This window comes from Mesoplodon mirus (assembly GCF_964341445.2).
Source record: "Mesoplodon mirus genome assembly, chromosome: 4".
In the NCBI taxonomy this organism is placed as follows: domain Eukaryota; kingdom Metazoa; phylum Chordata; class Mammalia; order Artiodactyla; family Ziphiidae; genus Mesoplodon; species Mesoplodon mirus.
In genome coordinates, this window is record NC_138979.1 from 121124489 (window position 1) to 121151665 (window position 27177).

Consider the following 27177-nt stretch of genomic DNA (forward strand, 5'->3'; position numbering starts at 1 on the left):
CTGGCCAGGCACAGGCCTTGAGGCGGCAGTGAACCTCTCCCCGATCCCTACCTCCATGACCTGATGGCGGCGGCAGTCTGCATGGGACACAGTCTGCGGGACCTGGCCCCCGCCTTTTGGGCGGCCTGAGGAGCCTGAGGGCCAGTTGGGTCCTAGGTGCCTGGCTCCCTCAGCGATGACAGCTGGGCAGGGTCTGGGGACCTGGCCCTGAGGGAGCCACCAACTGAGATCTGCCTCCTCTTAGCCAGGACCTGGACCTTGGAAGGTGAAAGTTGTGCCTTGGGACCTTGCCCTTTCTTGTCAGAACAGAGAATAACATTTGTTTGGTGGAGATTTACAGGAACATGGTTACCTGACCATGACCTGACCTCAAGAACAAAGGATCTGACACCAAGAAGTTTGCAACAATTAACCAAGCCCTCCCTCACTTCTCCTATAAAAAGGTCTTTGCTGAAAGCTTTCAGGGAGTTTGGGGTTTTTAAGGCATGAGCCACCCATCTCCTTGCATGGCCCTGCAATAAACCTTCCTCTGTTCCAAACTTCGACGTTTCGGTATCGTTTGGCCTCACTGTGCGTTGGGCACATGGACTTGTGGTTTGGTAACAGCCTTGGCAGGCTTGTTGAAAATCAGTTGACCATACATGTATGGGTTTATTTCTGGACTCTCAACTCTATTCCGTTGATCCATAGGTCTATCCTTGAGCCAGTACTACACTGTAGTAAGTTTTGAAATCAGGATATATGAGTCCTCCTACTTTATCCTTTTTCAACATTGTTTTGGATTTTCTGGTTTCCTTGCAATTCCGTATGAATTTGAGGATCAGCTGTTAATGGCAGTTGGATTCTGATAGGGATTGCATTGAATCTGTAGATAAGACGAAAATACTCCCCAAAACTTAAGACTATTAAGTCTTCTAATCCATGACGTGGAACGTTTTTCTGTTTATTTAGATCTTTTTCTTTCAATATTTTTTGGTTCCTTTGCAGTTTGTTGTTATTTTCAGAGTTTAAGCTTTGTATTTCTTTGAGGTTTACTCCTATGTATTTTTTATGCTATTATGGATGGAATTGTTTTCATTTCATTTTTGCAACTGTATAGAAATCTGATTGTTATATATTGACCTTGTGTCTGGCAACCCTATTGAACTCATTTATTAGTTCTGATAGTTTTTTTGTGTGTGTGGATTTTTAGGACTTTCTATACACAAGATCATGTTATCTCTGAATACTTAGTTTAACTTCTTCCTTAACCTATCTGGAATGTTTTTCTTGCCTAACCACCCTGGCTAGAACCTCCAGTATAATATTTAATAGAAGAGTCCAGAGCAGACCTCTTTATCTTCTTCCTGATCTTAGGGACAAAGCATCCAATCTTTCACCTATGGGTTTTTAATAGAGCCATTAATGTTTAGTAGCTGCTAAACCATGTAGTTTAATTATCCTGAGAATTCTTTGTTTTTTAATCCCGTTTGGTCTTACTATTTCCTTTGTTCTGAGTAATCTTCATCTTCATCTTCTTCCTATCATTCAGCCCCATTCAGGGGAAACTGAGCTAGTAGGTCTATGACAGCCTCCCTCATGACATTGGAAACCCATGTTAGTGCAACCTTGTAGTATGAAACAAAACTTATGGCTTATGCCTACAAGAGACTTGTAATTGAGAATTTATCTAACATGGCACTTGATTTATACCAGTTCACAAAACAACGGGCACGTGCCATTTTTGTTGGGGAGGCAAAGAAAATACTATAATGATTCTAGGTGATTTATTTAGTAATGATGTTAGTCTAACTTACAATGTAACTGCTATTTGGTATAACACTGATGAACTTGATAAAAATTAATTGGACTGATTTTTAACAAGACATTTGATAATACTGATATCAGTATTGGGGATTTTACTTAAAGCCACCATAAGTTGTTCTTTTGATGGAAGGTGATTGGCTAGAGAATTAACTAGATTTAGTTAATAATTAATTGTTACATTGAATCAAGATATTAGTACATTAGTTCAATTTTTAATGGAAGAAATATCACATTTGTGCATAATTAAGAATAAATTTACACTGAAATATTACTAAACTGCAGTGTTAAAAATTAAAGCTATACCTACCTTACTGGATGATACAAAAGATTAGAATTTTTGTGTTTATCTTTGTTTTTGTATTCTATAAATGCTATAAAAGATGAAAAATGATGACAAATAATTAGAATTAAGAAAGCTTGTTAAGGGTGGAGAGGGAATGTACTTATATAAGCACAAGATTAATCTTAGCTAGTTAATATACCCTGTGCTAATGTTTGGCCAACCCTGAATGAAATGTATTAACTAGTGTTTAAAATAGGCCTGTGCTAGGGTCCAAGATAGACTAGGGGGCAACTTGCACTAGCTTGTCAACATTATTTAATGGAAAATGTAAAGATTGATTTGCACCTGGTTTCTGTCATGTTTTCTTGTTTCTGCTGTTAAGCCTATTCACACAGCCTGATTCCGGCTATGTGATCAGAGAGGTATAAAAGACCCTTCCTTGGACAAGACTGGGCTCCACTGAGACCAGGGTATCTCCACTGTATCTTGGTGGTTCACAACTGAAAATGAAATGTGTCATATTACTGAGATGGGGTCCTGGGAGCTGTGCCTAGAAGTTTGGGACCCCTCTAATGTTTCCCTATACTGTGACCTCTACCCTTTTGTGAGTATAGCCTCAAGAATCCCAATTGTATGACCCTATTTAATGGCTGCACGTACCACCTCATTTTGAAGAAAAGGAGAGTGAGGTGTGACTTTCGTTTTACTTGCTCTCAGAGAAGGTCAGCTAGACCATTTATTCGGCCAGCGATGTTATTCGGCTCATACATCACAGAGAAATGTCCTTATCTTGTATTACAAAGCTGTAATTCTTTTTGTTCCTGATTAATTAATCATATTTGCTTTGTTATGGAATAAACTTTTTACTTTACAAAAAAAATCTTACAAATTTACATTCAAGTTCACAATACATCTAAGAATTTCAGCATTAAGAACTTACCAAATTCTCCAGTCAGAAAGTTTTGACTGCTTGTAATTGGGTTCCAACGTTCTGTCAAAATTCAGAATGAAATTCATAGAGTTACAGAATGGAATAGGGTATATTAAGGCATAAATACTGTATTATCACAAATGAGTCTGAAATGACAGTCCATGCTACTCACACGAAGAATGTTTTCTTCAAGTAGTTACAGATCTTACATTGGAAGAATGTTGGCCGAAGATTTTATAAATAGTTGTGGCTCCCGTGAAATGTGTCAGTAATCACATTCCTTCTGTTTTCAGTGTAAATGGCACTAGAAGTGTACCTACCACCTATATTTTGAAGAAAAAAAAAAAAACTATGCCCATCTCACGCCTTTATTTCATGTAGTTTTAGGATAGACATGTGTACACTAAAATCCAATACTCCCCCCTCAAAAAATTAAAACTTTTAAGAATAACAAAAAGTCTTATTAGGTTTAACACCTCTTGAGAATATTGAAAATATTACTTGTTACTTGTATCTGAGTTCTGTATCTGACTTTTTACAGGGGAAACAAGGCAAGCACATCTTATATGGCTGCAGTGAACTTTTTAATGCTACACAGTTCATAAAACAGGTAAAATGTACTTTTTAGTTTGTTTCTGTTAACATACCCTAAGTTGCTGTTGATATTTTTCAGAAGAGAGCAAGATAATCATGTTCTTCTGAACCAGCTGAAACTAAAAGCCATAGAGCTAAAAGAATGTAAGGTTTTACCCTGGCCAACTATAAAGGAAACTCTTATAAGTAACATTATTTCCATTATCCCAAATATATGAAAAGGTAAATTTAATTCAGAAAATTTTTAATTGGAGTAGTGTTACTCACTTAGGCTAAATTGATTTCAGCATTTCCTTGACATACTGTCCACTTTTCTGACTTTGCCGAGCTGAGAAATTAAGTAACCTTATTAAGGGGTTGTATGTGCTCAGTTGATTCAGCAGAATTACATTCACCTTGAAAGTTAATGACAGCAGTAGCTGAGGTGTACAGAGTCTTTACATTCTTTTACTATTGTTTCCATGACTGTTCTCAGTAATTACATTAACTTCAACTTTTTAAAGCTTAAACTACCTGAGATGCTCAATAGGCTGACCAATAATATCCATTCACCTTTGCCTTGGCTGCCATAAAAATCATAACTGTACCCTGTGCTCGTTTTTAGCAGCTCTTCCTAGCATCTTTTTCTAGCACAAGTTTCTTGCCCATGTTATATGGTTCTTGTATTTTTAACCTTAATGTGGTGGCCCAGTGGTATTATGAGAATTTCAGACATACAGAAAAACTGAAGAGAATTTGCATTGAACACGTGCATACTCCCCATTAACATTTTATTGTACTTGCTTTATAAGATACCTGTCCATCTTTCCATTCTTCATTCTATTCCTTGCTCCACCTGTATTAATTTCAGAGTAAATTGTAGCTATCAGTACACTTCCCCTTAATACTTCATTGCCAATATCATTAACTAGATTTCATTATTTGTTTAGTTTGTTGTTGTTGTTGTTTTACCTTTGGAGATAAAATTTACAATAGTGAAATACACGTATCTTAAGTGTACATTCCTAACTTTGTCAGATGTTTCCTTCCCCTGAGTATAACCCAAACCCCTATCAAGATACAGAACCATTACACCATAGAGTTCCTTTATGGCCTTTGCCAGTCCTTGCTCCTAGTCAAAGCCTGCTCCCAAGACACTGTCTTGATGTTTTTCCACCATAGATTAGTCTTACCTATTTTACAACATCATGTAAATGGAATTTTTCTTCATTAGGTTAACTAGAAGATTCTCAATTTTATTAATACTTTTAATGAACCAGATGGTGTTAATGCTTATTTTCTCTATTTGTTTTCTTTTTTATTTAACGCTTAAATTTTTTTTTTTGAATTTTACTTATTTTTTTTTACACTGGAGGTTCTTATTACTTATCTATTTTATACTCTATTTGTTTTCTGTTCATTGGTTTCTACTTTTTATTATTTCCTTTGTGCTGATTACTTTGGGTTTACTTTGTTCTTCTTTTACTACCTTCTGATATTGGATAATCATTAAGTCATTAAACTTAGTTTTTCTTTTCTAAAATTAACATTGAAAATCATAAGATTTAAACTCTTGCCAAACACTGCTTTAGCCACATTCTACAAATGTTGATGTTATGTTTTTATTACCATTGTTGGAAATATTTTTAATTTACCTGGTAGTTTATTCTTTAGCCCATGTATAGAGATCTATTGTTGTTTCAAGTATTTGTGGGTTTCTAGATATCTTACTCTTACTGATTTCTAATTTAATTCCCTTTTTGTCATAGAATATTCTATACATAAGTTCATTATTTCAGAATTCATTTAAATTCCTTTTCTGGCCCAATATGTGGTCTATCTTGTTAAGCACTCCATATGCACTTAAAAAAGAACATGCATTATGCAGAAGTTGAAGGAAGAGTTCTATAAACATTAATTTGGTCAAGGTAGTTGATAGCATTACTTAGATCCTCTATGTCTTTTTTTTTTTTTTTTTGGTCTAGTTCTATCAGGTATTGAAAGATTGGTATTAAAATCTCTGACTGTGATTGTGGAATTGTCTCTTCCTTTAGTTCTGTCAATTTCTGCTTTTTTTGTGTTTTTAAGTTCTGTTATTAGGTACATACAGACTTATGATTATTGTATATTCCTGATGAATGGATTCTTTTATATGCAGTATTCCTCTACATATCTGGTAATGCTCTTTGTCTTGAGGTCTGCTTTATCTGACATTAATATAGCCACCCTAACATTCTTACACTTAGTTTGCATCTTATAACTTTTCCATCTGTTTACTTTCAACTTGTCTATGAATTTATATTTAAAGCATATATCTTGTAGGTAGAATATAATTGGATCTTGTGTTGTTTTTTTAAACCATTATACAGTCTCTTAATTGGAGTCTATTGATCTATTAACATCTAATGTAATTATTAATATGATTAGATTTAGGTCTAGCACTTTACTATTTCCTCTGTTCCTCTTTCCTACCTTTCTTTGTATTATTTGAACACTTGTTAGAATTCCACTTTAATTCATCCACAGATTTTTTTTTTTAGCTGTAACTCTGCATTACAAATTTAGGGTTGCTGTGTTATGCCACTTGGGTCAAATGTAGAAACCCTGCAACCATACATACTCTCAACATTTATGCTGTGATTGTCATATTTTAGATCTACATAACATCATTAACCTCACAAGACAGTGGACAGTGTTACCATTTGTGCTTCAGTCATGTTTATAATAAAGACATAAATCTTTGCATTTATATGGATATAAATTCCAGTGCTCTTCATCCCTACTTATAGGTTTGTTTTTTTTTTTTTTTTTTTTTGGCTTGGCTGCATTGGGTCTGTGTTGCTGCATGTGGGCTTTCTCTAGTTGCTGCGAGCAGGGTCTACTCATTGTTGCGATGCATGGAAATTCTCATTGCAGTGGCTTCTCTGGTTGCGGAGCACAGGCTCTAGGTGTGTGGGCTTCAGTAGTTGTGGCACGCAGGCTCTAGTGCACAGGCTCAGTAGTTGTGGTGCACGGGCTTTGTTGCTCTGCGGCATGTAGCATCTTCCCAGACCAGGGCTCAAACCTGTGTCCCCTCCATTGGCAGGCAGATTCTTAACCACTATGCCACAAGGGAAGTCCCCCTACTTATAGATTTTAATTTCCATCTGTTGACTGAAAAACTTTTAGCATTCACTGTAGCTCTGGTATGCTAGCAGTGAGTTCTCTTAATTTTTTATTAGATGAAAAAGTCTTTATTTCACCTTTATTCTTAAATAATTATATATATGTGTATATATATATACACACAACTGTACATATATACATATATATAAATATTTTTTCTGGATACAAAGTTCTGATAGACAATTTTTCAGAACTTCAAAGATGTCTGTCTGCTGTCTTCTGTCCTTCATTGTTTCTTATAGGAAGTCAGCAGCCATTCAGATCAGTGTAAATTTTTTTTTTAACATCTTTATTGGAGTATAATTGCCCACTTTTGTCTCTCCTTTTGGGACTCCATTTACATTTATGTTTAACTTTTTATAGTGTCCCACAAATCCCTGAGGATTCTGTTCTTTAACGTCTATAAGTTGCTCTGTCTTCAGATTCAATAAGTCTTCTGCTGTCTCCATTCTGCTGTTTGATGTGTTTACCAGTTCTTTAATTTTCACTTCGATTTTTTTAAAATGTAGTTTATATTTTTATGTTGAGATTTCCTTTTTTCATTCATTGTGAGCCTATTTTTCATTATTTCATTGAGGATATTGTCCTAGCTGCTTTTAAAACGTGGTCTACTATGGGCCCACCCTTGGGGTCCAGTGGTTAAGACACTGCACTTCCAATGCAAGGGGCACAGTTTCGATCCCTGGTTGGGGAAGTAGGATCCCATATGCCATGTGGCATGGCCAAAAAAAAAAAAAAACCCTGGTCTATTAATTACTACACATGGATCATCTCACTGTTGGTTTCCATTGTCTTTCCCCCTAGAGAATGGCTCCATTTTCCTGTTTCTTCATATATTTACTAATTTTAGATTGTATCCTTTACACTGTGAATGTTATATTTTGGAAACTGAATTCTATTTCTCTGAAGAGTGTTGGTCAGACCCAAAGTTCAAACTCTGTCTCTGGGGCAGCAGTTTAAATCTCACCTGTTTGTTAGTCTCTCTCTCATTCATGAGTGGTTCAGGGTTTCGCCATAGATTTAGGAAAAGTCTATATACAGATTTTACGGCTCCATCACATTGGCCCTCTCCAGGATTTTCCCCTCACTTTCCAGTAGCTTTAGTTGCCCCCACACTCTTTCCTCTGGTTTTTCAGGCCAGAAAGACTGCAGGTTTTCTGTCAGTTTTAGCTGCCAGTATAGCACCAACTGTGGCCTGCCTTCAGGCTAAGAGCCACAGAACCAGAGGACTCAGTCTGTGCTATTTCCTCCTTCCAAGTGTTGATTCTGTTCCAGAAGCCACCTGCTTTCAGTTGCTTCCCATTGCCTACAGGTAGTTGGTTTTTGTATGTTTAAAGTTTATAATTTCTATCTCTCTTTCATAGACTTGGTGCAATAGTTTACCCAGCCTTCCAGATTTGAAAGCCTTTTCCCTTCCTTTTAATGATCTTTATAAATATATTAAATATATTTCTAATTTCTTTTAGAAATAAAATATATAGAAAAGTGAGCTATCAGCAGTAAAGTCACACATGATGTTGTTTTTCTTTACATTTTCATACTGAGTTAATATTAATTTTTTTATTCTCAGGTTTTTGTTTTCCATTACTTGAATTTACTCCTATATAATGTTTACACATCTTTTTGCCATGACAGTTTTTAGATATCTACGAATCTTAAACATTTGAGTTAGTGGTGAATACTGAACGAAAATGTATTATTCTAGAAATGCAGCGCATGAAGTAGAAAGCCTGGATTTTACTATGATAAAAGTGTGCATTTAAGGTGTTTACAAATATAATTCAAGCCCAAGTTTCTTTGTGATTAAAAACAGTAATATTTATGATTTTATGTTTTGTTTTGTTTTAGCTGTCACAACTTGGACAAAAATAACACAGAAGAACCTTAACATGAGAATCTATTTAGAACTTGGATAAGTGTAAAAAGGCAAAAGAGCCAGATGTTTCATTTCTTCATATCAATGTCCTAACAGTGAAACTTAGAGTTATTTTTTAATTTTTAAGGAAATTCTATACTTAATATAATGCATACTGATTAAAACAATAAAGCATTTCAGAAATAAATTTTAACATTGTACATTATCTCTCCTGTTATGTTTGACAAATGAGAAAGAAAGTACTTCGGAAAGAAGGAAAGCTGTCTGAATATAATGTTAAAATATTAATATAATAACCAATATGTTATGATTGAAGCTAGTAAAAGTTTAAGAATGTAATATACAAGTGTTATTTGATTGATTCATGAATCTCCTACATCTCCTAAATTGTATGCATTTTAATTGTAAAATTACCTTCCCATGGTTTGTTTCCCATGTTGCCTCTAGGTTTTATAGCCACTTGAATGTCTCTTCTCTGTCTGGCACACCTATGTACATTTTATCACATAAAATCCCTCCTTTATATAATGTCAAAAGTCAAACATTAGCAACATCTGGAACAGACAAATACAAATCATTTATCTTGTAAAGTTCTAAATAATATGTAAAAGTAAGTGTTAAATATGATTCTAACCTTCCTATCTGCCTGGCACGCAGCACTAAAAAGGAATGTTGATCAGTCTTATATCTCAAGGCAGTCATAAGATAAAAGCAAACCAATCGCTCCAGAGAAAAAAGCTGTTCCTATTATAAAGGCCAGGGAGCTTTTCCTCTTAATGAGCCTCATCAAGAGAAATCTGTAGTGTTACAGACAACATCCTGATAATAGATAAAACAACAGATTAACTAACAGAACTGCTTCTTTCCACACCCCCACCTACCATGAGTCAGTGCTGTCGTACCAAAGCACAGGTCAAGAAAAATAATTCTAGGTGGGTGGTGGTTGGCTAATCTGACTTATTCCTGGGGTGAAATTTAAAGCATGTTTGGACTGCTATAACAAATTACCATAGGCTGGGTGGCTTATACAACAAACATGTATTTCTCACAGTTCTGGATGCTGGGAATTCTAAGATCAAGGTACCAGCAGATCCACTGTCTGGTGAGAACCTTCTTCCTGATTTGCAGACAGCCATGTGTCCTCACATGGTGGAGAGTACAGAGCAAGCTCTGGTCCCTCCATCCCCTTCTAAAGGCACAAATCCCATTGTGGGGACTCCACCCCATGACCTCATCCAAACCCAGTTACCTCCCAAAGACCCTACCTCCAAATACCATTACATTGGGGAAAAGACAGTCTCTTCAATAAATGGTGCTGGGAAAACTGGACAGCTACATGTAAAAGAATGAAATTAGAACATTCTTTAACACCATACACAAAAACAAACTCAAAATGGATTAAAGACCTAAATGTAAGACCTAATACTATAAAGCTCTTAGAGGAAAACATAGGCAGAACAATTTTTGACATAAATGGCGCAATATCTTTTTTGATCCGTCTCCTAGAGCAATGGAGATAAAGACAAAAATAAACAAACGGGACCTAATTAAACTCAAACGCTTTTTTGCACACAAAGGAAACCATAAAAGAAATGAAAAGACAACCCACAGAATGGGAGAAAATATTCGCAAACAATGTTACCGAGAAGGGATTCATTTCCAAAATTTACAAACAGCTCATGCAGCTCAATATCAAAAAAACAAACAACCCAATCAGAAAGTGGACAGAAGACCTGAATAGATATTTCTCCAAAGAAAACATACAGATGACAAACAGGCACGTGAGAAGATGCTCAACATTGCTAATTATTAAAGAAATGCAAATCAAAACTACAATGAGACATCACTTCACACCAGTCAGAATGGCCATCATCAAAAAGTCTACAAACAATAAATGCTGGAGTGGATGTGGAGGAAAGGGAACATAAATGTCCCTACATGCAACCTAAATGTCCATCAACAGGGGAATGGATAAGGAAGATGTGGTACATACATACAATGGAATATTATTCAGCCATTAAAAATAATGAAATAATGCCATACTGCCATTCACAGCAACATGAATAGACCTGGAGATTATCATAAGGTGAAGTAAATCAGAGAAAGACAAATATCATATGATATTGCTTATATGGGAAAGCTAAAAAAAATTATACAAATGAACTCATTTACAAAACAGAAACAGACTCACAGACTTAGAAAACAAACCTATGGTTACCAAAGGGGAAAGGTGGGGGGGAGGGATAAATTGGGAATTTGGGATTGACATATACACACTACTACATTTAAAACAGACAACAAACAAGGACTATATAGCACAGGGAACTCTGCTCAATATTCTGTAACAACCTAAAAGGGAAAAGAATTTGAAAAAGAATAGATACATGTATATGTATAACAGAATCACTTTGCTGTACACCTGAAACTAACACAACATTGTAAATCAACTGTACTCCAATACAAAATAAAGATAAATACCATTACATTGGTGATTAAGGCTTCAGCATTTGAATTTGTGGGAGACATTCAGTCTATAGGACTACATCTGTCAAAGTGGCTGGCACTCAGGGCTTCAGGAGAGACCATTATGCAAAGACAATAAGGCTAATCAAGGTGATAAGCTACAGAGGAGAAAAAGCAATGTCCCTGTCTCCTTAGAAATGGAGAAGTCAGACTCTAAATAAATGTTCAGAATGCTCTTTTCTTGTTACCTTTGCATTTTAAAATGAGCTAGGGTCAGAATGGCCATCATTAAAAAGTCTACAGTTGAATGCTGGAGAGGGTGTAGAGAAAAGGGAACCCCCCTTCACTGTTGGTGGGAACGTAAGTTGGTACAACCATTATGGAAAACGTTATGGAGTTTCCTCAGAAAACTAAAAATATTGAATACAATTACCATATGATCCATCAATCCCACTCCTGGGAATATACCCAGAAAAAACTCTAAACTACATGTAAAAGAATGAAATTAGAACACTTCCTAACAGCATACACAAAAATAAACTCAAAATGGATTGAAGACCTAAATGTAAGGCCAGACACCATAAAACTCTTAGAGGAAAACAGATGCACAACACTATATGACAAATCACAGCAAGATCTTTTTTGACCCACCTCCTAGAGTAATGGAAATAAAAAATAAATGAATGGGACCTAATGAAACTTAAAAGCTTTTGCAAAGGAAACCATAAACAAGACAAAAAGACAACCCTCAGAATGGGAGAAAATATTTGCAAATGAAGCAACTGACAAAGGATTAATCTCCAAAATATACAACAGCTCATGCAGCAAAATATCAAAAAAACAACAACCCAATCCAAAAATGGGTGGAAGACCTAAATAGACATTTCTCCAAAGAAAACATAAAGATTGCCAACAAACACATGAAAAGATGCTCAGCATCACTAATCATTAGAGAAATGAAAATCAAAAGCACAATGAGGGATCCCTCACACTGGTCAGAATGGCCATCATCAAAACATCTACAAACAATAAATGCTGGAGAGGGTGGAGAAAAGGGAACCCTCTTGCACTGTTGGTGGGAATGTAAATTGATACAGCCACTATGGAGAACAGTACGGAGGTTCCTTAAAAAACTAAAAATACAACTACCATATGACCCAGCAATCCCACTACTGGGCATATACCCTGAGAAAAACATAATTCAAAAAGATACATGTAGCACAATGTTCATTGCAGCACTATTTACAATAGCCAGGTCATGGAAGCAACCTAAATGCCCATCGACAGACAAATGGATAAGGAAATATGGTACATATATACAATGGAATATTACTCAGCCATGAAAGGAACGAAATTGGGTCATTTGTAGAGACGTGGATAGAGCTAGAGATTGTTATGCAGAGTGAAGTAAGTCAGAAAGAGAAAAACCAATACCGGATGCTAACGCACATATATGGAATCTAAAAAAACGGTACTGATGAACCTAGTGGCAGGGCAGGAATAAAGACACAGACGTAGAGAAGGGGCTTGAGAACATGGGGAAGGGGAAGCTGGGACAAAGTGAGAGAGTAGCATTGACATATATACGCTACCAAATATAATATGGATGGCTAGTGGGAAGCAGCCGCATAGCACAGGGAGATCAGCTCGATGCTTTGTGACCACCTAGAGGGTTGAGATAGGGAGGGTGGGAGGGAGACTCAAGAGGGGATATGGGGATATATGTATACATATAGTTGATTCACTTTGTTGTGTGGCAGAAACTAACACAACATTGTAAAGCAATTATACTCCCATAAAGATTAAAAAAACTAAACAACAACAACAAAAAAAATAATCCACTGTTTGAAGCAAATATAAAACAGTATATTAAAATAACCCCAAAAAGCAAAAAGATACATGCACCCCTGTGTTCATAGTAGCACTAGTCACAATAGCCAAAACATGGAAACAACCTAAGTGTCCATCAACTGATGAATGGATAAAGAAGATGTGGTACATATACACAATGGCCATTAAAAAAGAATGAAATAATGCCATTTGCAGCAACATGGATGCAGCTAGGGATTATCTTACTAATTGAAGTAAGTCAGAAAGAGAAAGACAAATACCATACAATATCACTTGTATGTGGAATCTAAAATATGGCACAATGAACCTATCTACAAAACAGAAACAGACAGACATAGAGAACAGACTTGTGGTTGCCAAGGGAGGGTAGGGGAGGGAGAGGGGTGGACTGGGAGTTTGGGGTTAGTAGATGCAAACTATTACATTTAGAATGGATAAACAACAAGGTCCTACTGTATAGCACAGGGAACTATATTCAATATCCTGTGATAAACCATAATGGAAAAGAATATAAAATATATATATATATGTATGTGTATAACTGAGTCACTTTGCTGTACAGCAGAGATTACCACAACACTGTAAATCAACTCTACTTCAATTTTAAAAATTGAAGAAAAAATGAGTTAGAAAAATAGTCTTGTCAACGAATGTACAATAATTTCTTTCAAACTTGCCTTAAGTTCATATAAAATATTCTGATACAGAAACCTTTTTGTGGGACTATAAAGGTTTTGGGCCTTTTAAAGAAATCTCTGGGGAAACTTTGGCCTTTCCCAAACTATCCAAGCTTAGTCCCATCTGTCCTGGTGTGCGTTACCTAGCATGGTCATCCACAATATTGCCAGGGTCACAGTTGCTGCTATCTTGGGCTAGGGAGCTCAGCAAGTCTGAACAAGCAAGGCCAGAGCTTGACTGATTCAGAAACCAGTTTCATCTGTCTCCACAAGGGTTATTCTCTTCAGAGGAATTGATTCCTGCCCCGAGAAAGCTCAGATGAGAGGCAAAGTTCAATAAGAAAGGGAACTGCTCTGCCAGGTGATTTACAAAAGTTGCATGCATCAATTAATCCTCACAACAGCACTGTCAAGTAGGTGGTACAGCTCCAATTTTATAGATGGAAACAAAACTCAGAGGGTTAAATACCCTGCTCAAAGTCATGGCTGGTACATGGTGGAGCCAAAGACAGCATGTACATCTGTCTGCTCCAAGTCCCACTGCTGAAAATCTCCTGGCTGAGGAAGCAGGAAGCTTGGAGTCTTGCCAAGCCACTCCTCACCGATCAACCTGAGTCAGTCACTTTACCCCTCTTTTTCCTCCTGTGCATAATAGTGGTACAGAGCAGGGGCATCTAACATGGGGCCCTCCAGGCAATGCAGCTCACCTGAACCAGCCAGCTCAGGATGTTCAACAAAACAAACACCTTACCGATGAGCTCACACACAGGAACTGGCAGGCTCAGCCGCCTGTCTGAAAGAATTTGAGTAGTTTGGCATAAACATGGGAAAGGTCAGATGGGGCTCTACAATGAAAGGGAAAGGCAAAATTAAAAAGGACTGAGAGGAAATTCAAGTCAAGACAGAAGTTTGCCCTGAAACGGAAGCTTCTGTTTCCTCACCATTGGGTACTTTTGTGCTGTGACAAACTGCAAGACAGACCCCATGGCAGTGTGATCTAAACTGTGAATTTTCAACTCATGCTCTTAAAATTCACAATATTTAGGTAATATTCAAAAGAAGGTGAATAGAAGTTGTATGAAGACTTTTTAACTTACTTAAATAGACCCAGATCATCGCACCATAGACATTAGGAGAAATTTTTTCACGATTTTTTAAGATTGCAAGGCACAGCAACCTGACTCCAGGGGCTGATGAGACTGTACTGAGGTGACATGTGACTAAAGAAAACTGTAAACTGAATTTCTGATTTGTTATAGTGACTACATCAAAATAGACATAGACTAAGCAGAGAGAACTAGGGACTATTCAACTTCGCTTTGTTGAATTGCTCTGGGTTCAACAGAATCATAAATCTCAAAAGTTTATATCCAGCGTTATTTACAATAGCCAAGACAAGGAAGTAACCCAAGTGTCCATCAACAGGGGAATGGACAAAGAAGATGTGGTACATATATACAATGGAATATTACTCAGCCATAAAAAAGAATGAAATTTTGCCATTTGCAGCAACAGGGATGGACTTGAAGGTTATTATGCTAAGTGAAATAAGTCAGACAGAGAAAGACAATACAGTATGATATCACTTATATGTGGAATCTAAAAATACAACAAACTAGTGAATATAACAAAAAAGTAACAGATTCACAGATATAGAGGACAAACCAGTGGTTACCAGTGGGGAGAGTGAAGGGGAGAGGGGCAATATAGGGGTAGGGGATTAAGAGGTACCAACTATTATGCATAAAATAAGCTACATGGATATATTATACAATGCAGGGAATATAGCAAATATTTTATAATAACTATAATGGAGTATAACCTTTAGAAATTCTGAATCACTAAACTGTACACCTGTAACATATAATATTATACATCAACTATACTTCAATTTTTAAAAGTTTATATCCAAAGAAGTTTCTGGATGTTGATGAGTGTGTACCAGGCTTTAAATATTTGTAGCTGCTTTTATCATGGAAACCTCAGGATGATTCTAAATTATCAATCATCAACCCCATCAATGTGGCTCAGTTTCAAGAGGAACAGCAGATTGTGCTAAAAGCAAGCTCTATGTACGAAGATGACATGGTATCCTAAGAATCCAGAGACAGCTACATCAACTCCAGGACTCTCCTGAAGGACCATGGTTAAGTGGCTGTAATAACATGTTGACTTTTCTGCCAGTATCCTTTTCCCTGATTTTGGTCACCCCAATCTTTTCTTCCTCTTCTTTCACCATGTGACTCAGGTGGAGCTGACACCATTCCTGACAAGTAAATGGTTAAGGGATAGATAAGTAAACAAATCCAGCCAAGGAGAGGCAATTAGATTCCTGCTGAGACAAAGCAGGGCCACTCTCTTTTCTGCTGGACTTAAACTGGAGGGCCTTAAATATGAGGTTGTCTATATTGCCACAAGATGCATGAGAACGAAACCCATGCAGAGCCCAGAGATGTCCTAATGACATCATTTGAACCCGCTGGGTTAAATCTGAGTGTTGGAGCCAGAGGCAGACACAGTAAAATGCAACGGATGATTGCAACATCCTTTGAAAGCCAAAGAAATGTAAACCAGACAAAACATAAGAAACAGTGATTTTTCAGACAATGGATGTCAGGAAGCACAGGACAGGGATCCCTAAGAGAAGAAAACACACAAGATGAGCCCTACAATTGCACCAGCTTACTTCCTGGAGAGACTTTTTTCATGGTGCAGCACAGGCAGGGCTGGTCCAGAGGAGACAGAGTTGGACATCTGGGAAGGTTGAGGCAGCTTGAGGTCATAGGGTAGAATAATGGAAAGAAGAAAGCTACACAGGTAGAAAGTTCTAGAGGTCTTCAGAGGGTCAGATGAATACTGATCAGTACCTGTGTGTGAAGAAACTACCCAAGGTAGGGAAAGAACTACCTGGAAGAGTTATACAGGGAGCAGGAACAATTGTCTTTGCTCATGTGGGGTCAGAAATAGTATCTGTTCCCATCAACCAATTACCTCATAAATCATGCAGGGATTGGCAAAGTACTCAAAGGGGTTTTGTCTCAGTAGTGGGGAAAATTAGCCTGACTAAATGCTATTGTGGCGCCATCTAACAAACCTTAAAAGCAAAATTCAAAAGGATTGTTTCTAAGTAACTTAACCTTGTGCAAAAAAGCTCAAGAATAGAGAAATACAAACATATCTAAGCCACCAACAAGATAAAAGTTACAGCATCTAATAAATCATAATAATGTTTTCTTAGGTCAGTCTACCAAAGCAATAGAAATAAAAGCAAAAGTAAACAAATGGGACCTAATCAAACTTAAAAGCTTTTGCACAGCAAAGGAAAGCATAAAAAAATGAAAAGAACCTATGGACTGGGAGAAAATATTTGTAAATGATGTGACCAATAAGGAGTTAATTTCCAAAATATACCAACACCTCATACAACTCAACAACAAAAAAACAAACAACCCAATCCAAAAATGGGCAGAAGACCTAAATAGACATTCTCCAAAGAAGACATACAGATGGCCAACAGGAATATGAAAAGATGCTCAACATCACTAATTATTAGAGAAATGCAAATCAAAACTACAGTGAGGCATCACATAACACCTGTCAGAATGGCCATTATTAAAGAGTCTAAAAATAATAAATGCTGGAGAGGGTGAGGAGAAAAGGGAACCCTCCTGCACTGTTGGTGAGAATGTAAATTGGTGCAGACACTATGGAGAACAGTATGGAGGTTCCTCAAAAAACTAAAAATAGAGTTGCCATATGATCCAGCAATCCCACTCCTGGGTATATAGCTGAAGAACACTCTAACTTGAAAAGATACATGCACCCCAATGTTCATAGCAGCGCCATTACAATAGCCAAGACATGGAAACAACCTAAATGTCCATCGACAGATGAATGGATAAAGAAGATGTGGTGCATATATACAATGGCTTACTACTCAGCCATAAAAAAGAAGAAATAATGCCATTTGCAGCAACATGGATGAACCTAGAGATTATCATACCAAACAAAGTAAATCAGACAAATATCATATGATATCACTTATATGTGGAATCTAAAATATGACACAAATGAACTTATCTACGAAACAGACTCACAGACATAGAAGAACAGACTTGCAGTTGCCAAGAGGGAGGGGAGTGGGGAAAGGTTGGATTGGGCGTTTGGGACTAGCAGATGCAAGCTACTGCATATAGAATAGATAAGCAACAAGGTCCTATTGTAGAGCATGGGGAACTATATTCAATATCCTGTAATAAACCATAATGGAAAAGAATATGAAAAAGAATATATATATATGTATAACTGAATCACTTTGCTGTACACCAGGAACTAACACAGCACTGTAAATCAGCTATACTTCAATAAAAAATAATTAATATCTAAAATCCAATCAAAACTTATCAGATAAATTATAGGACAATAAAGCACACAATGAAGAGAAAAATTCTCAATAGAAACCTACCCAGAAATGCCAGGGCTGACAGAATTAATAGACAAAGACATTAAAACAATTATTATACTACATTCCATATATTCAAGAAGGTAGAAGAAAGTTTAAGCATTTTTAAGTAGTGATGTAGAGGATATTTTTTTAAAGACCCCAATTGAACTTAATAGAAATAAAAAATTCAATGCCTCGATAAAAAATTTGCTAGATATATTTGTAGAATATCATATTTATAACTTGAACTTAAAGCTTAAGAAGACCTGGGCTTTTTCAGTTTTGGGTTTAATGAACCAAAAGTCAACTTTTTAAACAAGAGTGTTTTCTATGACCAAAAGCTTACAGTGACAGCCTTAAGACATACCTGAAGCTCTTTTATGCCAATTACCTGAGTCAATAAACTCACTTTTTGGCTTAAGACAGTTTGAGAGGACTTTCTGCCATTTGCAAAACAAAATGAAACAGAAACAAAAACAAACAAACAAAAAAGTCATGAAATAGTTGCCAAATTCTGGAAATTATATCAGTCTAACTGATTCTGGGAAAACACATTCTCTTTTACCAGAACTGCTAAAACCAACGCTGACACCTACTATCAACAGAAACGTGGATGTAGATTCAGAATTGAGATGTGTCTGCAGAATACAAGCCATAAATCAAGAACTCCCTAGTCTGTTAGATATAAGAATTCTCATTGATTTTATTTTTTATTTTATTTTTCTCATTGATTTTCATATTTGACCAGTTACTTACACTAGGCCTAAAACTATGAACCTTTGTGAGAATAAAACTGATTAAACTGTTTATGGACTACTTTCTGTTTGTGCTGCTAAAATGTTTTTAATTGTTAATTCTGTGAGTAATTTTTACATTATATAGTTTACACACAAACAAATTTCTGATCATGTATCCTCTACTCAAAAAACAAAAAACAACTTGGATTAGACAATCCTCAAGTGCCCTACCATAATTAATATTCTAAGATTACAACCAAACTTACAGAAAACTGATTTATAAACCTGTATTCCAATTTATTGATAAGTTAACATACTAAAATTCAGCAGTGGTCAATTGCATGGGTCATACCTTATGAGAGGCAGAAGACCAAAGAAGAGGAAATTAACAGCTTTAAACTTCTGTTATCAGACAAGGACTTTCTTAGGTGTTTTAAATAATAGCTCATTTAATCCTCATAAAACCCCTAAGAAAATAGGTAATACTATTCCTGCTTTGCAGATGAGGAAATATAAGTTCAGAATTCAGCCACTATACAAGGTCACCCAGTTAGTAAGTGGTGGAATTTGTACTGCTCAGATCTGAGTCTAGAGCCTTTTCTTTTGAAATGAGGAATTAGAGGGTATTAGGAAAATTAGTATATTAGAAATTAGAGGACATAGACGTTAGAGATACTTCTACCAAGTTATTTCAGCCTGATGACTTGTCTAAGTATAGTTGTCCCTTGGTATCCATGGGGATGGGTTCCAGGACCCCCCATAGATACCAAAATCCATGAATGCTTAAGTCCCTTATATAAAATGGTATAGTATCTGCATATAACCTAAGCACATACTCCTCTATACTTTATTTTTTTATTTTTTTTTAAAGTTTTCTACATACAACAGCTTTCTTTTTTAAATTAATTTATTTATTTTTGCTGTGTTGGGTCTTTGCTTCTGTGCGAGGGCTTTCTCTAGTTGTGGCAAGTGGGGACCACTCTTCATCGCGGTGCGCGGGCCTCTCACTGTCGCGGCCTCTCTTGTTGCGGAGCACAAGCTCCAGACGCGCAGGCTCAGTAGTTGTGGCTCACGGGCCTAGTTGCTCCGCGGCACGTGGGATCCTCCCAGACCAGGGCTCGAACCCGTGTCCCCTGCATTGGCAGGCAGATTCTCAACCACTGCGCCACCAGGGAAGCCCTCCTCTATACTTTAAATCATCTCTAGATTACTTATAATAACTTATACCATGTAAGCGCTATGTAAATAGTTGCCAGTGTGCAGCAAATTCAAGTTTTGCTTTTTAGAACTTTCTGAAATTTTTTTTTAAAATATTTTTGATCCACAGCTGGTGGAATTCACACATGCAGAACCAGAGGATATGGAGGGCCAAATGCATATGTTGGCTCAATAACCAGGACTGACTAGCAGAGGCTGGTACTTACAGTAAATGTTTGATGGGAGGATAGATGAATGAAAATTCTAGCCACAAACCCTCATTCACTGACTCTGTTTTAGAAATCCAATGTGGCCATGTGCCCTCATTCATTCATTCAAGTAAACAAACATTTATTAAAAGCCTCTTATGTGCAAAATACTCTGGGGATGCTAGAGTTACAAAGTCAAAAAGACACATTTATAACTTCCCTCATTTCCCAAAAGATTGGAGACAGTATCTTGACTTCTTCTAGCCAGTGTATAAGGAGTTACACCATTTTCAGAAATGAAGTTTCTAAATCATAGTGCAGGGTGGTAGGTTGTAAGAAAACCCTTGAGCAATAAGCTAGTTCTTGTTGGGTTCAATTAGACCTGGTACAGGCAACCCTTAGCACGTGAATGGTCCTCAGCTCTATCTACTTCCTTCAGATAGTTGCCTTTCTGTCCTTGAAAGAGAAAGTCCTTTCCAGTATCTTTCCTAGATGTTGGTGCTTTTTCAGGGCAAGCTGAAAACATATCTTCATTAAATAAATGAGAACACATCCATACCGTGGAACACTGTGCAGCTGCAAAAAGTAATAAAGAAAGAAAGAAGAAGAAAAAAAAAGTAATAAAGAAACTCTTGCTGTACTATTATGGGATAGTCTACAAGACTACAGATATATTGTTAAGTTAAAAAAAAAGATGCAGAACACTGCATATAGTATAATATTCTATGTGTAAAAAAAGAAAAAAGAAAGTACGTACACTTATTATATGTCTATAGAGTAGCTCAGGAAGGATACACAAGAAATTGGTAATAGTGTTTGCTTCCTGGAAAGGGTGCCTGGGGTACAGGTATGTGAGGGAGACCTAGAGGCTTTTCATTGTCTACCTTTTATATATTTTGAATTTAGTACCATATGTGCATTATGTATTTCATTAAAATTGAGTAGGGGGAGAGACCTTTTGTGGTATACCAGGAGACAATAGATTGTTTCAGCTCACAAAATCTAATCGCAAATCTGATAGGATCTTTTAAGTTCCCATTTTACTTTCTCTCTCCATAGCATTTAACATTGTTGTCTACTCCCTTCTTAACGTTCTCCTTCTTTAGCCTCCATGACTTAAAAGTACCATTTGATTTGCCGTCTGTTCCTGTCATTCCTGAGATTCAGACACCCTGGATAAGAATCAAGGGAAGAAAGTATCATTGGCTTTGTCATAGAATACTTTGTATAGGAACAGCTGGTTTTACCACATCTTGCCATTTGTGAAAAATCAAGAACAGCTGTGCAACACTACACAGGTCGATATTAACATCTATATTAAAAAATACTAATCTACAAATGAGCATTGGAGCCAGACTGCCTGAATTCAACCCCAGCCTTATCTCCTCTTACCTGTGTGGCCCCAGGCAAGCTCCTTAATTTCTGAAAGCTTCAACCTCCTCACCTCTACAAAGGGGAAATAATTTTACAATCTCATAAAATTGTTCTGCAGATTAAATGACATAATCCATGAAAGTGCTAGTTACAAGGTCTGAAGCTCGGTCCATGTCAGCTGTGACTAAGTCCCACAATGTAAGTTTCTCGAGGGCAGGACTCTGTGATCCACTCGGGGGACAGCTAACTGGTCCAGCAGAGACCTTTCCTGCCACAAGATGCTATGAGCACCTTGGGAGTGGTTCTCACAAACAAGAACCCGGGAGCCAAGCCCTCAACACTGCAACCTTTGGGCTCTACGTGGCTACATCAGGGACGTGTCCGAGACCTTCCTAAGACTCTGGTGTCACTCTGTTGTTCAAGAAGCCTGCTGTGGCCAAGACACAAGCCCTCGGGCACAGGAGCAAGATTATATAGACAGCAAAGCAAAGTTCTCTACCCCATTCTACACTTCTCTCAGCTGCTAAAAGTTGGTGTCAAAGGTGCAGCCCTCCTCTGTGTACACAGTCCTATTCCTCCAGTCAGGAAGGCAAGACCCTCACCAGCCTCTCTGTAGACATCTGTTCAAATATCTCCTCTTGGAGAACCACAAAATGTCCCAAGTTGTCCCCCATGCTGTAGTAACAGGAAGGAAAGGAAATAAATCAACCGATTTTCTCGTTCCTCAGATGTCATTTGTGATTTGCTCTGGCACCGTGTCTGATGTGATCCCCCCATGTGGTCTGCAGGTGGGTAATGCGTGCCAGCCATCACCTCTCTCCTGGCTGCCCATGTGGCAAACCTGCCAATGTCTACACCCATGGATCTGCCTTGGCATGAACTCTGAATCTTAACATGACACCAAGAGGCTGCTCCTGCGTCTCAACAAAGACCAGGATTCAGCCTCACGATCCCCGGCATTCAGACGCCCTGAATTCAGAGAAATGTTTGGTGGCCCAAGACCCTGATGCCGACATCAGGATCCAGCCCTGGAAACAATCCTTTGGCTCCAGAGTGCTTGGTACTCAGGTTTCTAATAAACTGCTTGTGTTTAGAAGGAAAGCTGTCCAAAGGCGAGAGTGAAAGAGACCACTTTGATTTTGAAATTGGTAAAAATAAGGATAATAGTTTACAAAATGTAGAAATAAGCTCCCACTTCAAGGAGACCTTTGTCCTTTGTCCTCTTTAGGCAAACGCCCTTCTCAGCTGATGTTTTCTTTCCTTCTTCCACCTCCTCACAAACCCCACCTTCCATATCAATAGGGAACTCCAAGGTTGATAGATTTAGCCCAAACATATCCAGAAAATAGATGCCCAAGGATAAGAAAAATTAAAGAAGCTTTTCCCAACTGCTTTTAAATATTCCAATTTCATTTACCTTCTAACTCCCATGTCCCTGTGCACGCTTACTAAGGAGCTAGAGCATTGTGTCACCTGACCTCAGGCTATGTCCTCATCTCTGCCCATTGGGACTGGATGTCTTGTTTTCAAAAATTATAATGAAATTATTTCATTTTAACAGAAGGAAAAAGAGAGGATGGGTAATAAGTGAATAGACAGCATTGGGGTTTGGGAACCATTGCCTTATTCTCTCAAATGAAAACTTCTGGAACTGTAAGGCAGAAGAAGCTCAGGATTGAAGGGGCCTCCAAGTGGCCCAGTCTAACTGTTCAAATCCCCTCTATTACCCCTGCACCAACCCGGCCCCCACCCAGCCCAGCAGTCCTTCAGGGTCAGGGCTGTACATTCTTTCTGAGGCAACCAGACACATCCTTGGACAGCTGAGCCAGATTATAGGAAAGCTCAGGATATTCCACCTTCACACATGCATGAGCAGGTCAAACTTCTGACACCATGCTTCTTTTCATCACCTGATTATAAAGGTACCAACCTGTCTTGAAGGAAATGCTTATCAATCAGCCATCAGAGAGCAGGCAATCTGAGAACTGCTGGTGCACATATAAGCAGAAGTCTTCTTAAAGAGAGAAGCCTCACTAATTCTCCAAAAGTCTTCACTTTCGAAGCCACCCTGGATACTGACACAGTGTTTATGACTCCCACTTACTAAAAGCATGTCTTCTGCAGAGTAACATGGGTATACACAAAGAATAACATCCACCATATTCATATAATAAATAGGTCTGTTGGCATCATCCCAGATGAAAGGCACTCACCACGAGGAGGCAAACACTAGGAAGGCTTTGTCAGCACAGTAAAACTCAGGCATCAAATTGAAGCCAACCTTCCTTTTGCCTGTCTTTTGTTTTCTGTGGTGCACCCATGTACCTAAAGAAATGGGCCTTGTGAGGGGCTTCCCTGGTGGTGCAGTGGTTGAGAGTCTGCCTGTTGATGCAGGGGACACAGGTTCATGCCCTGGTCCAGGAAGATCCCACATGCCGTGGAGCGGCTGGGCCCGTGAGCCGTGGCCACTGAGCCTGCACGTCTGGAGCCTGTGCTCAACAACAGGAGAGGCCACAACAGTGAGAGGCCAGCATACCGCAAAAAATAAACAAACAAAAAAATGAAATTGACCTTGTGGTCATCAGCAGGCAAAGACCAGATTGTGCTCAGCATTTCACTCACTTTCAGTTTCAGTGGAGATGTTCAGTTGTGTATAAAGGAGAAAAGAAAGAGGAAAATCCAAATACCCTGGAAAAGTTCTGCCTATCCTAAACTCTAAGGTTTCTGTCACAAGAAATTATATCAGCTAGATACACATACACACACAAAATAAATGATGAAGATCTTTCACTTAATTCCTCCTTAAGAAATGTATGCCTCATATAAGAGTTGCTAAAGTAATAAAAGCTTAATATAGACCACCTACAAAGCCATGAAATACACCAATGGACAGACATCAAGACAGAAAATAAACCAGGAAACACAGGCCTTAAATGACACATTAGAACAGATGGACTTAATTGACACTTATAGAACATTCCATCCAAAAGCAGCGGAATACACTTTCTTCTCAACTGCACACAGAACATTATCCAGGATAGATCACAACTTGGGCCACAGATCAAGCCTTGGTAAATTAAAAAAAAACAAACTGAAATCATATCAAGCATCTTTTCCAATGACAACGTTATGAGATTAGAAATCAATTACAGGGAAACAAACACTTGGAAGCTAAACAATATGTTACTAAACAATGAATGGATCACTGAATAAATCAAAGAGGAAATAGAAAAATGCCTAGAAACAAGTGAAAATGACAGCACAATGATCCAAAACCTATGGGATGCAGCAAAAGCAGTTCTAAGAGGGAAGTTTATAGCAATACAATCTTACCTCAGGAAACAAGACAAATCTCAAATAAACAACCTAACCTTACACTTAAAGCAACTAGAGAAAGAAGAACAAACAAAACCCAGAGGTAGTAGAAGGAAAGAAATCATAAAGTTCAAAGCAGAAATAAATAGAAATGAAGAAAACAATAGAAAAAAATCCATGAAACTAAAAGCTGGTTCTTTGAAAAGATAAACAAAGTTGATGAACCTTTAGCCAGCCTGATCAGGAAAAAAAGGGAGACGGCTCAAGCCTGTAAAATTAGAAAAGAAAAAGGAGAGAGAGAGTGCCATGGACTTATATATACTAACAAATATAAAATAGATAGCTAGTGGGAAGCAGCCGCATAGCACAGGGAGATCAGCTCGGTGCTTTGTGACCACCTAGAGGGGTGGGATAGGGAGGGTGGGAGGGAGATGCAAGAGGGAGGAGATATGGGGATATATGTATATGTATAGCTGATTCATTTTGTTATAAAGCAGAAACTAACACACCATTATAAAGCAATTATACTGTAATAAAGATGTTAAAAAAAAAAAAAAACATAACCACAATCCCAGAAGCGTCCCTGTGCCCTCTTCTATTCACTGCCCCCTGCAAAAAATGCCATGGATATTTTTGAACTTTATGTAAATGGAATCACACTGTATGTATTCGGTTTTATCTGTCTTCTTTCAATGCATCATTTTAATGACCGCATACTATTCCTTTGTATTGCTATATTATAATTTATTGAGTTTATTCCTATTGTCATGCATTTTTACTAAATTTTTTGCTTTCATTAAAAATGCTGTGAATATCTACGTAAAAAAAAAAGAAAAAGGAGAAGTTACAACTGACACCACAGAAATACAGAGGATCATAAGAGATTACTGCAAGCAACTATACACCAATAAAATTGACAAACTAGAAGAAATGGACAAATTCTTAGAAAGGTACAACCTTCCAAGAATGAACCAGGAAAAAACAGAAAATATGAACAGATCAACCATTCGAAACTGTGATTTTAAAAATTCCAACAGGAGAGAGACCTTCAAGATGGTAGAGGAGTAAGACGTGGAGATCACCTTCCTCCCCACAAATACATCAGAAATACATCTACACGTGGAACAACTCCTACAGAACACCTACTGAATGCTGGCAGAAGACCTCAGACTTCCCAAAAGGCAAGAAACTCCCCCACGTACCTGGGTAGGGCAAAAGAAAAAACAGAGACAAAAGAATAGGGACAGGACCTGCACCTCGGGGAGGGAGCTGTGAAGGAGGAAGTTTCCACACACTAAGAAGCCCCTTCACTGGTGGAGATGGCAGGTGGGCGGTGGTGGGGAGGAAGCTTCAGAGCAATGGAGGAGAGCACAGCAACAGGGGTGCAGAGGGCAAAGCAGAGAGATTCCCACACAGAGGATCAGTGCCGACAAGCACTCACTAGCCTGAGAGGCGTGTCTGCTCACCCTCTGGGGTGGGGTGGGGCTGGGAGCTGAGGCTCGGGCTTCGGAGGTCAGATCTCAGGGAGAAGACTGGGGTTGACTGCGTGAAAACAGCCTGAAGGGGGCTAGTGTGCCACAGCTAGCGGGGAGGGAGTCCAGGAAAAAGTCTGGACCTGCCTAAGAGGCAAGAGACCATTGTTTCAGGGTGCGCGAGGAGAGGGAATTCAGAGCACCACCTAAACAAGCTCTAGAGACGGGTGTGAGCCACGGCTATCAGCCTGGACACCAGAGATGGGCATGAAATGCTAAGGCTGCTGCTGCAGCCACCAAGAAGCCTTTGTGCAACCACAGGTCACTATCCACACCTCCCCTCCCAGGAGCCTGTAGAGCCTGCAACTGCCAGGGTCCCGTGATCCAGGGACAACTTCCCTGGAAGAACACATGGCGTGCCTCAGGCTATTGCAACATCATGCTGGCCTCTGCCACCGCAGGCTCACCCAACATTCCGTACCCGCCCCTTCACCACGGCCTGAGTGAGCCAGAGCCACCTAATCAGCTGCTACTTTAACCCTGTCCTGTTTGAGCGAAGAACAGACACCCTCAGGCTACCTACATGCAGAGGGGGTCTAAATCCAAAGGTGAACCCCAGGAGCTGTGCAAACAAAGAAGACAGAGGGAAATTTCTCCCAGCAGCCTCAGGAGCAGCGGATGAAATCTCCAGAATCAACTTGATGTACCCTGCATCTCCGAAATACCTGAATAGACAACAAGTCATCCCAAAATTGAGATGGTGGACTTTGGGAGCAACTATAGACTTGGGGTTTTCTTTCTGCA

General features: G+C 38.3%; 1 protein-coding gene across 1 annotated transcript in view; it reads left to right on the forward strand.

The window, feature by feature from the left end:
- Positions 1 to 8827, forward strand: part of SCFD1 (sec1 family domain containing 1) — a 142452-nt gene extending 133625 nt beyond the window's left edge. Inside the window, exons 24-25 of the mRNA XM_082618920.1 lie at positions 3562 to 3630; positions 8607 to 8827. Of these exons, the coding sequence (XP_082475046.1) occupies positions 3562 to 3630; positions 8607 to 8630 (93 nt within the window). The 3' untranslated portion in view covers positions 8631 to 8827. The remainder of the gene's footprint in view (positions 1 to 3561; positions 3631 to 8606) is intronic.
- The last annotated feature ends 18350 nt before the right edge of the window (positions 8828 to 27177 follow it).